The following is an 11,844-nucleotide window of genomic DNA, read 5'->3' as shown; positions in this document are numbered from 1 at the left end:
CAAACATGTTAGACAATTTGAATCTGCTCTGCAGCTCTGCCTGGAAAGGATGCCATTGACTCCCATTTCCGAACTTCCAGGGGCGTAACCAGCAGTGAAATTAAACTTCAATTGGTCAATTAAATTCATTAAACTCTTACCAAATCATTTTAATAGTGCAGCAAACACACCATTTTTTGTAAATTAAGGTTTTAGGTGCAGTTGTTTACTCAATACCAAAGAAAATACATATTCCTGGGTGTTTGGGTATTCAGAAACGGAGGGGCTACAATTTAATTTCAATCCAACAGGATCTGGATGCTCGGGGAAACTCAGATATTATGAATCCTCACATCTTTCACAGCCTCACAGACAGCTCCAAATGGATCTTAGCTGAACACAAGCAGGCATAGTCATATTTCTGATGGGGGATCACCTGGGAATACCAGATGTTGAAAACCTACACCCCATTTGCGGCTTGATCTCCCTGAAACGATGAGGCGGATTATCATTTCATTTTAACAAGGAGTGAGAGTCAAAGAGCTGAGAGAAAACAGAAAATCAAAGCGTATGCCTCTACCAATCAAGTCACCACACACTCTCGCAGTATCTTCCCATGACATGTTCACTGTACAGATGACATAACACAGTCCACATTATCCATACACTTGGATTGGTTTAGAAAGGCCTTTATTTTTAAGAGGACAGTGAATAAACTTATTTTCTTTACCTTCAACAGTCCACATGATCCATAATGCTTGGGTTATAAAGGCCTTCATTTTTAAAAGGACAATGATTAAATGTTGTTATTTTTACCTTTAATGATCTTAGCCTTTTGCTTGTTCACAAACCAAACTCAAGAAGTAGAACGATTTGATCATGAACAAGCTTCTTTAAGTAACTCTGTGTGAGTTTGACATGAACATTTTCTAGCCTCTAGGCCACCTAGAGAATAGCTGTTTATGGTACATACCAGACCAGAGCCTCATTTGTTCAGCCACGAAAGCCAGCCAACACATACATGTCAACACAGTTATACAATGAATATTTTTGTTAACAAAAAATACTTTTGGAGTGTATTCCCATTCATGACTGAAATGGCTTATGATTGTAAGACTGATGTGATGAAATACAGTTGCGTACAACATTTCAACAGTTCTTTTAAATGTAATGAGATGTTTAGTTTGTTTAATTTAATACACATTTTATATTTCATTTATCACAAGTTCTTGCAGACACGGTGCGCTTATGCAATCTGAGCTAGCAATCAAAGCTCTGGGGTTTATCTTTGATAACCCTGAGTGCTTGATCCGATGCTGGTTTTCATTCATCTGTGCAATCGCAATGCCAAACAAAGAAAAAAAGAAAAAATGTAGGCTTTTTTGTTGTTCTGAACATTAGAGTCATTGCTTTTCTGAATCATTTATTATTTAAAAATGCATGAATCTTTAATTGAAGTAACATAGCACAGAAAAAAAAATCTATTGAAACTCACCCGTGGGGGAAGTTGACTGGATGCATGCAACGCAACCCTAGCTCCAGTCAGAGCCAACCCCTGTCCATTAAAGTGAACCATAGTGCAAAAGAAAGAGCAAAATAAATGTTGAACACAATCACCTGCCTTTAAACATAATAAAATCATTTTCAAACAAATTGGCCATGTTCTGACAGTTTAGTGTAGCCTCTGTCTATTCTAGACTTGTACTTTAAGTGGTAGGCAAAACCTAAAAGGAAGGACTGAATTCTGGATCAAAGCTGTTGAATTTGATACGTCTAAATCCTAGAGTACATGTTTTGACCAGACTACACTACTGTATATTTACAAGCCAAGAGTGGGAAACAGAAAGTGCTTGTGTTTCAGAGTTGGGGGCAGGTAGGAGGGGAAAAGGTCTTTGCTGAATCCAAGATGGTGTGGTCTGGTGCTATTTGATCCTCACCTGAGAAAAACCTTGTCCTGAGGGTCCCAAATTCAAAAATCAACCACAAGGTTTAACATCTACAGTGGATTCAGATTATCACCCCTTCCTGACACACCCCAGGTTTTCCCTTTTTTAAAACTCAAGTCTTGTGACTACAGACTGTCCCAAGTATCTCCTTAGTAACTGTGTTCTGAGAAGACACAGACAATATTCTGAGAACACACTGTGGAAATTCTGAGAATGCACTGAAGACATTCCACCGTTCAATAACATTTCCACTCTACTGCATTGGTTTTCAAAGACAACAATTAAATAATAGTGATCATCAACTGTACACTGGATTTATGCTTAAAATTGCCAGTCCCCAAGAATACATTATGTTTCCAAAAAATCTATAGATCGGATACACAAAGACTCTTAAACACAGAGCAAGCCACTAATCTCAGATTAATCTTCTAGGATTAACACCACAAATCTAATCCCAATCCACAGTGCTGGGACAGATGAGGTGTCAGGGCCGGCAGGGCAGAGGAGGCAGAGTTCAGGGACTATTCAACTGTTTCATTTAGGATGACAACAACTGTTCACTCATCGGACTAGTTTGATAGTGTCTGTGGAGCAGTGGACATGGAAATCTTCAAAGCAGAGGGAGACACTGAGGCATTGAGAGATTCTGTACAGAAGTCATCCTAGGGTCTGCACAGAGGTATGTGCACAGGAGGAACATCCAGCAGCTGAGTCGGGAAAAGATCCGGGTTAGATCTGAGCTGTGTGTTTGATTGTGTTTATGTGTGTGTGTGTGTGTGTGTGTGTGTGTGTGTGTGTGTGTGTGTGTGTGTGTGTGTGTGTATCTGCACCAGATGAGAGTCAGATTTGAATGTGTGTGTGCGTGTGTGTGTGTGTGGGAGATCTGACCTGGTTTTGGTCCTGACTCATCTGTCTGTCTGACTGTCTGATCTTTAGATATTTGTAACTCCGCCTGTGTTTGCGGAGCCCCTCCCCCTCCCCCGCCCCCTGCCCACTTGTCGTAGGGAGTGCAGGGCGACAGCGCAGCAGCCTCTCAGCAACGAGCCGATGGGGTAGACTGGCAGGTCGGGCCGCCGGGCGCCCCGGCACAGCCACGCCACGGCCGGCACCACGGGCACTGCCACCGCCAGCAGGTCCACCAGGAAGTAACGGCTCCAGTGGCACCGCTGGGGAGGTTCCTGTCCACCGCTGTCCTCGTCCTCATCATCGTTGCCGCCTTCGTCCCGATTGGGGCCGCTCAGCGGGCTCCGCACGTCGTCCTCCTCCTCGGACACCTCCAGCACCAGCACCTCCTGGGGCGTAGGGGGCGCCGGCGGAGGGGGCATCTCGGCGAGCGGAGATGGAGATGCCCGCGCCTGGGGCTGCTGGGTCTGAGGAGTCGGTGTGGGCACCAGGGAGGCAGGGGGCAACAGCTCCAGGAGGAGCCGCCATCGAGAGGGGACTGCTCGGCCATGTCGACGCAGGTGGGCTGCGGGGTGGCGGAGGAGGGAGTCGGGGAGGACAGCGACAGGAAGGGCGCAGCTTCGGAGAGGAGGAGGGAGGCGTCGGCGGCGGTGCCGGCGCTGGTGGCGGTGGGGATGGGTCCCCCAGACGCGGCAGTGATCAGGCTCAGGTCCTCCTCACCTGTGCCCTCCTCCGAGATCCAGGTGATGGTGGGACTGCAAGCCTGGGAGCGGTAGCCTGGCCGGTCACTCACCTCCGAGCTCTCTGATGGAGCTGAGGACGGGTGTTGGTGTTGAGATGGAGCTGGCGATGCTGCCGTTGCCTGAGGAGGTGGTGGCGGTGGTGGTGGGGGTATGGTGGGAGGCGGAGGGGCGTCCTCCTGGGGCAGGTGGAGAAACAGGTGGTGGTGCTGCGGCAGGTAGGTGTGGGGGGCGCCGCAGCTGCAGTTGTTGTTGACAGCGTGATGGCAGCAGGGCGGGTGTGGCACGGGCACAGGCAGCAGGGTCTCGCCGCTGCACAGGCGCTCGTAGGTGGAGGAGCGCGGCATGCTGCTGGGACAGCGCGGGAGCTGCTCCGTCAGCAGCGCCGCCTCCAAGAGCAGGTGGGTGCGGCCGTCGCCGCGCGGAAGGGTCTTGCTCTTCACCACCCCTGCTCTGGCATCCCACGAGCCGACGTTCCCGTTGCGATCGGCGCCCGACGACGTCGGCGACTCGGTGCTCAGGCGCGTGTAGGTGGCGCTGCGGCTCATGGTGTGCGCTGGAGAGCAGCCGCAGGAGCGCGACGTTCCCGGACGAGCCCCCACGCGGGCGCCGTACCAGCCCTCCGACTTGGGCTCCGCCGCGTGCGGCGTCTCCGCCCCGCCCGGCTCCCGCGTCCCCAGGTTGGTGCGCACCGTCTCCACCACGTGCTGCAGCTGCCGGATCTCCTTGCGGGCCTCCTTCAGGGCCATCTGCGCCTCCACGCGGTGACACTCCTCCTCGATCCAGTCCTCCTGCATACGCACCAGCTGGCCGCGCAGCTCGTCAATCTCCACGTCCCTGGAGCAGAAGAGGAGCAGAGGAGGGGCAGCCTTTCATTTGTCACTACACCACTGAAAGGGCAAGGCAAGTGTATTTATTTATGGCACATTTCATACACAAGAGGCAATTCAATGTGCTTGAGTCAAGAGAGACTGAGAAATATAATATGGGTCAAGACAGCTCATGTCTCTGAAGGTCTTCATGAAGTACAGTACATCTATAGAAACTTGAAACGTAACGGTGATGCATGCTTTCAGACTTGTTGGTAATGTCTGAACCCATTCCCTCCCCTTAGTAAACATGCCAGTGATGATTCTACATCATTTGACCAAGTCTGTTCTGGCCATCTTGTCACTAATGCAGTTTTAGTTCTTCTGTATCAGTGTTGCTTCAAAACACTGCTTCTGGAGTGACTGTAGTTTAAAGGGCACTTTTCACATAACTTTGTTTCTATTCAGGTTGGACCTGACATTGTTAAAAAAGAGTTTTTCCATGTTACAATTGCTTTGTGCTAGTTTCTTGTTCTATTTCCGTTTGTAGGGATTTGATTGATGTGGAGAGACAAGGCATTTCCCAATTAAAAGGAGTGTGAAAATCTGACGTTGACACTCTCTCCTTCCTGCCTCCTCCTGTTAAGCAGCACTAAAGCATGATGATAATAGTGACTAATGAATGAATATGGTTCACGGTTTCTCTGCTAAACTCTAGTCTGTAATGTGCTATTAGATTGTGTCTGTAAATGGTAGCTTTTATAGTTTTGAAAGGAGTATTTTACATAATAAGGGATTTAATAAAATGGGTGTGTTATAAGAGATGAACCTCAGTAAGTTGCTGCTCTGAGTTTAACACCATAGTCAGAATAGAAAGCCTTAGGGCATCTTCACATTTGCAGGCTTAAAGGACCAAAACAAACCAACTGTAAACAAACAAACAAACTGTAAGGCTGAAAACACCCTTACCATTGGCCATTGATGTTGTTAGGAATTCATAGGTCAATGTCAGGCTAAATGACTTCAGCGGCGAGTGAAGATGACTGATCATGGCCACAAATTCTTATTCAGCATTTCAACATCTTATCACAAGCCCTGCAAGTTTCCTGCATATGCTTGCTTCAAGTGTCTGACGGTGCACTTTTAATTCAATTCAACCCAAATTCCATTCATCTGTATGATGTCATCAGCGATGAGCATCTGGATTTGGAGCCTCTGAGGGCACCAAAGCTTGAACTGGCACCCCTCCTATGTGTGTTGCCCATCTTTCCCTGGTTTGCTTCACCAGTGACAGTCTTGGTTAGCCAAACACAACTAATTTAGCTTGCTGCAATAGCATTATAATTACACCGACTTAAATAATCAGGGAAGATTTGAGCATTTCCAGTGGATTGAGATCAAGATGGAGACACTGCCCCTAATTCTCTCTCTCTTTTTCTCTCTCTCTCTCTCTCTCTCTTTCTCTCTCTCACACACACACACACACACACACACACACACACACACAGTCAAATATGGGGGGAGACAGCAGATTTCCAGTGAATTAAGCACAGTGTTATTAAAAACCCTCCTCCGTAGACCTTGGTACAGAAGTGACGGCAGAGGTAGCGCAGGTAGGTTACGCTGCAGCCTGGGGACTCACCTGTCCTGCAGCCTCTCCACATTCTCCCGAAGCCGGGCGCGCAGGTGTCGGATGCACACCTCCTTCTGCTGCAGCGGCGTGAGGTACTGCTCTGGGGCCGGAGGGCGGATGCCATGGTTGTCGATGCATGTGGAATGCTTGACCTGACGCCTGTGGTGGACACACAAAACACATAGATCAAAAAATTATCAAAAAGGTGGGAAAATGTTTGTGTTCCTTAGGTTCCTTAGGATCAATAGTAAAATTACATTTCTTAATGTGAACAACTCTGAACTTCTCAGAATTAATGAAAGTCTAAAGCAAAGTCTGAGTGTTAAATTTTAAAGGTAAGGATTTACATAACTGAGTTAGAGTTCATGTGTCTGTCATGGTGTGTTTTGCATGCATGTGTGTGTATCTGTGCGAGTAAATACTTATGTGTGTAAGGGGCTATAAATGTGTGTGTATAGAGTGTGTGTGTGTGTGTGTTACCTGGGTGTAACGGGTTGTGAGCGTGATGTGGGTATACACTCGTTGCCTTTAGCAGAAGCAGTGGAGTAGCTGCTGATGGAGGTGTCCCCATGAGAATGCCTGGAGCTGCCAGCAACACCCGACCGTCTGCTGGGATGAGACACACATCAGGGCTATATATACACACACACACACACACACACACACACACACAAATACATACTGACACACACACACAGATACACACACACACTCTCTCACACACACACACACACACACACACACACACACACATACTCTCTCAATCTCTATTACACACACACACACACACTTGCATGCATATTCGCTGCACACCAGTATGGGCAAATGTCACGTTAGGACACTGCAATGTTAGGATATCACAGGGCTGCATTATTACATAACAGCATATGTAATCCAATGTAACACCATCTGGGATTCGATGTTAATACATGCAAGACCTGATTTGCAAGTTCAGTGATTTTCACTATGGCAGTACAGATATTAAGTATTTTTTAATCACTACATTGTTGCTAGACAATCAGATACCATTATGACCCTCTTCATGACTTTTTATGAACGTCTGAGAGATAGCCGTAGCTAATGTTAAGTGAATATAGTTAGTTATTCGCTATAACTAACAATAGTAAGTTATAGTGACTAACATTAGTTAATGTTAAGTAGCTAATGATGCTTACACTGTACTGTCCCTGATCTCTGTTTTCTAATAATGATCTAATAATCTCTGTTTTCTAATAATGATCCAATAATCTCTGTTTTCTAGTAAGTATCCTAAACACTCCATCTACTTAAACAGCAAGTTCTACAAGGTGCTTTCCATAAAGATGCATATACTGATGCAAACCATGAACATCAAACACCCATGCACTGTAGAGCAGCACATCTATTTATATGAATGTTCATCATGTTGCACTGGCAGCATGTGTAAAGGAGCTACAGTACCTGCGCGATCCTGTGGGGGTCCTCCTACTGGCAGGCACAGACATGGGTAAAGACTGTTGCTCTCAGTCTGTCACAAAGATGGCTGCTACGCTGATGACTCAGGCCTGCACTCTGTGGTCAGGACACATACAGCACAGGAGGATTTCACCAGCTAAGCCTGACTCATATAGACCTACTGTATGATAACATTCATGTGAGACTGAAGAGGCTTCTCCCACACTTGTCACATATTAACTTAATTTTCTTGATTTGTTTTTCTACTTTTTTTTTTATTTCTTTCAACTTATGGGAGTTCAAAACCTGTGATCAGTTTCAATAATGAGATTCAGTAATCACTGGTGTTAGTGGTTGGTGGTTAGTTAGTCTGTTAGTCAGTATGTCCATCCTAAACAACTTGCCCAAAGCTATTTTTTTTAATTTATTTAAAAAAAAAAGGAAACTAAATCTAGCCGACGGCCAGTGGGACATCTGCTCAATGTTCTTTGTGTTCTGGTTTAAAAGAGTGCTCCCGGGGCAGGGCAGGCAGCGGAGAAGTGATGATGACACAAATACTGTGCCCTGCACTGCTCTGCTCTGCTCTGCACTGCACGCCACTTTTAGCTGCAGCTACAGCAACAACAGCTCCCATTTACAGCACAGAGCCCTGAGGCAATGGAAAAGCAACAGAACAAAGAACCAAAAAACCTGCTTTAATACAGTAGGATGCTTTTTGCCCTAAGAAGGCAGACTGGAACTACAGTAGGAGTTACAACAACATGGCAGTGAACTAGAAGTGGCTTCTCTTCTCAGGAATACAGTAAGGGAGTTCTTAACTGAACTCTGTGTCATGAATAAACACACAGAGACAGCATACACACACTGCAAGCTGAGAGGTTTGATGAAAATGTCCTTTTAAAAAACTGTTGATCCAAACAGTTCAGATGTAATTCTAGACTACGCCGTCATCTGACACCACGTACAGCAAAGACGGTTTTCAGACCACATTGAGCAGAGTGACATTCGTGCTGAGACAAAGCAACTGCCAATAGCAAACCTGAGCCAGAAAAATGAAATCTGTCAGGACGCTAAGCTGAGCAGGCCGGCGTCGGAGGCAGAGAACAGGCTTCGCTGGCTCTGCCACATTCACATAGGGCTGCTACCTCTGCACATGCTCCTGAATGGAGAGGAGATGACAATGCGTCGCCAACAATAACCATGCAGGCGATGACAGAGGCGAAGGAGCCCTGGGAAAACACTGGGCAGGGCTAAGATGGAGGCAGAACAGCAGCTCCAGTGTAATCGCCCCACACAGACGATGGGGCCGAGGAGGTGGAGGCGGGGGACCAGGAGCAGAGTGCAGACAAAGACCAAGACAAAGACGCACTTACAGACCAGACGACTGCTGTACCCCCACACACACACACACACCGCGTCTAGGGATCAGCTCTTTGTATCTCTTTCTCCTACACACACACACACCAACACGTCTATAACTGATGTATTCTCCCACTCTTTCTCTCTCTCACACACACACCCACACCAACCAACACATCTATAACTGATGACAACATTTATAGCTGACGTATCTCTTTCTCTCTCTCACATACACACAAACACACACTCACACAAAACCACCCACCAAAGTCTAGCTGACGTCCTCCCTTTTTCTCTCTTTCTGTCTGTCTCCCATACAGACACAGAGACATGCACATACCCACACAGATGCCTAGAAACACACACACACATAAACACACACTCACGCATGCACATGCTGGAGACACAGTCTTTCACGAGTACATCTGACCTACTTAGTGAAGATCCCATGGTGCCATAATGGGAGAGTGTTCACACAAACGTGAGCGTGCGTGTGAACAAGCCCTGCTGTAGGGTGACGAGGAGATGCCATTGGCACGCCTGCCTTTTAGATTTAACGTAACGTGAGAGTTTCTCAATCCAAAAGTTTCTCTCTAGTGAGACGTTAAAAGATTTAAACTTTTTTTCCAACTTGTGATCAAGTAAAAAGCCTGCATATGGGCATGGTATGGAGGTTTGCACTCTGACTGGTACCCTTATTCTGAAAGAAAGATAAAGGGTGAGGATAAAAGTTTCATGTACCGTGTGTATTCATTACAGTAATACCCAAAACTAAATTCCAAAATGGATTTAGATTGGCATGAAAATGAGATCTAATTTGGGATGATAGCAGCTCCACATGTCCCAGACTACCTCTATGAGAGTGCTGGAAGAGGTTAGGACAAAATAGAAAAGGGCTATTTGGCTTTGTTCTGGTTTCGTAAGTAGGGCTTGTGAGGTTTCTGGCGGTGTGCCCCCTAAATTTTACCACCCACTGCATAAGCCTGCCCAAAAAGCTCAACAAATATGTCGAGTCATCGCAACAAATCTGTTTCCCTTCTGAGAGCCTGGGGTCCAGCTGAACTTTCAGATCAGTGAAGCATAATCATTGGCTTCACTTTTAATTTACAGCTGTTTCATCAAACACAGCCTGACAGTGCAGTCTGGTCACACTGCAGATTTGCCACTTTCTGAGTGAAGAGTGAAGAAAAAAAAATGAAGAGGTGTTTGTGAGAGCAGTACAGTCAGTGGGGGCATCTGTAGAAACCCTCTCTGTTGTTAAGTAGCAAACCAGCGCAGGACCAGGAGGACCCTTGTTTGGGTGATTTGGTTTGTTTGCGGCAAAGAGATTAGTCGCAGGTCCAGAAATGAGCTGAGCCGTGTCTGTTCCATCTAATGACACTGTGACCGACACAGAGCAGTGGATGCGGCCAGCAGTGCCAATTCCCCACGGTGCTGCTTCAGAGCTGCCGCTAATGTGTTGGGACTGACAGCGATCCGGATGCCGGCGGCTTGTAGTAGCCCGCACTGACGGGTGTCCTTGATGGCTGCTGATGGCTGGTTCACATCAGTGATGTTTCCCAGAAGCCCCCGCTGCGCAGCATCCACGCTCTGCGTCGCCGGCAGTGGTACCTGAGGCTGCCTTGTCGTGTCAGGCTGGGGAAGCCGGTTCAGTCCAGGATACTGTAGTTACTGCACCAAAGGAAAGTCTTGGTGCTGTGTGTAACTATCCCTCGCAGCAATCAATGTGTAATCCAATACCATATAGTGTTCATACACTCTCAGGATTATGACATTGTGCTCAAGAATTTGTCCTGATTGATTTAACAAAGAACCTACCTTCTGTGTTCAGACTACCATACTGGCTACTGCTCTGTATACTTATGTTGCCAGACAAACACGAAGAAGAGAATAAATAGGGTTCCCTAGATTGTTGGCTCAAAAAATATTTTTTTATAAAAAATGTATTAACTTGTCCTTTAGTGCAACCTTGATTAAAACAATAGGGTCAAACGAATGTCTCTTACTTTAACTGCAGAGCGACGATGGAAACACCAAAATGAATACAAAGTTTATTTATATAACAGATACTTGCCTACAGTTGTCTACCGATGCAGCAGAGGGAAAAGCAGGATAGTACTCATCATGTAGCCATGAACAGAATGTGATCGTCTACGTCACTCAGTATTCAATAACGTGTCCTCGGCGGCCTTTGGCTGCTTGTCCGCAAAACAGCAGCACAAGGATAGACCACCAAAACACGGGCCAAAAAGAAAACTGAACCTACAGGTCCATGAGCTTTAACACTTACAGTAGTTCTCTCTGCCACGGACGTTTCATGAAGATCAGACTATATAGGTTTGATAACGTTTTTAAGATTTCCGCCTTCATTCTTTCCTTGTTAAGATGAAAAGAAACACAGACATACTAATTCTGATCTACACGGTTACAATCATTTACAATTTTATTCACTTTGCCGTAAGCTAGTGACACTTGCCAAATCGTTCCCGCTGCACCGCAGACATAACATTGCCCTATGCGGTAGGCTACAAGCTTGCCGTTCGCCATTCAACGCGCGAGGAAACGCGCAACCCCAATGCAGCTGTCTCAAACGTAGTAAAAGGTTAGGGACACAAATCCCTTACATTTACCAGCCTCCTGCAGACGGACGACCCTCCACATTTCTGGTCTGGCGGAGATCACCCATGTCGCCGCTGGGCTGACCCACGAACGCCTTGGTGATGCGGGAGTAGTCATTTGTGCTTATTCAACGGGAAGGGTGCTGAGGAGAGGAGAGCGCGCATAATCCTTGTGAGAGCAGATTGATGCAACTGCGTGATGCTGCACCGAAGCTCCTTAAAGAGACAGCGGTCTCGGAAGGGATAACGACGTGTCTCCCTCTCGCACGACCATTCGGTTATTCGCTGAATTGTTTAGGGACGAACCCCGCCACGTTTATCTGTTCGTCAAACATGGCTAGTCACGATGCCACTGGCCACAGCTGTGACGAGAATTTGATTAGGTAAGTCTTTAGGGGCTTTGAGCCTAAGGAAAATTCAGTT

The 11,844-nt window shown here is 46.6% G+C and overlaps 1 protein-coding gene across 4 annotated transcripts; it reads right to left on the bottom strand.

The window, feature by feature from the left end:
• Positions 1 to 652: 652 nt before the first annotated feature.
• LOC125293993 (syntaphilin) lies at positions 653 to 11,685 on the bottom strand. Of its 4 annotated transcripts, none has more exons than XM_048242278.1 (5): positions 11,428 to 11,685; positions 7,451 to 7,561; positions 6,491 to 6,619; positions 6,020 to 6,169; positions 653 to 4,405 (listed from the first exon to the last, which is right to left on the bottom strand). In XM_048242278.1, exons 2-5 carry the CDS (start codon positions 7,492 to 7,494, stop codon positions 3,163 to 3,165), a joined length of 1,566 nt encoding a protein of 521 aa, XP_048098235.1. In that variant the 5' UTR covers positions 7,495 to 7,561; positions 11,428 to 11,685; the 3' UTR covers positions 653 to 3,162. The 4 variants fall into 4 exon arrangements, with proteins under 4 accessions (XP_048098235.1, XP_048098237.1, XP_048098236.1 ...); XM_048242280.1 differs by having other exon boundaries at positions 6,491 to 6,616; XM_048242279.1 differs by having other exon boundaries at positions 11,434 to 11,685.
• Between the last annotated feature and the right edge of the window lie 159 nt (positions 11,686 to 11,844).

The sequence above is a fragment of the Alosa alosa genome, chromosome 4, assembly GCF_017589495.1.
Source record: "Alosa alosa isolate M-15738 ecotype Scorff River chromosome 4, AALO_Geno_1.1, whole genome shotgun sequence".
In the NCBI taxonomy this organism is placed as follows: Eukaryota; Metazoa; Chordata; class Actinopteri; order Clupeiformes; family Clupeidae; genus Alosa; species Alosa alosa.
The sequence above is the reverse complement of the archived record's forward strand: the minus strand, read 5'-3'. Positions and strand labels throughout refer to the sequence as shown.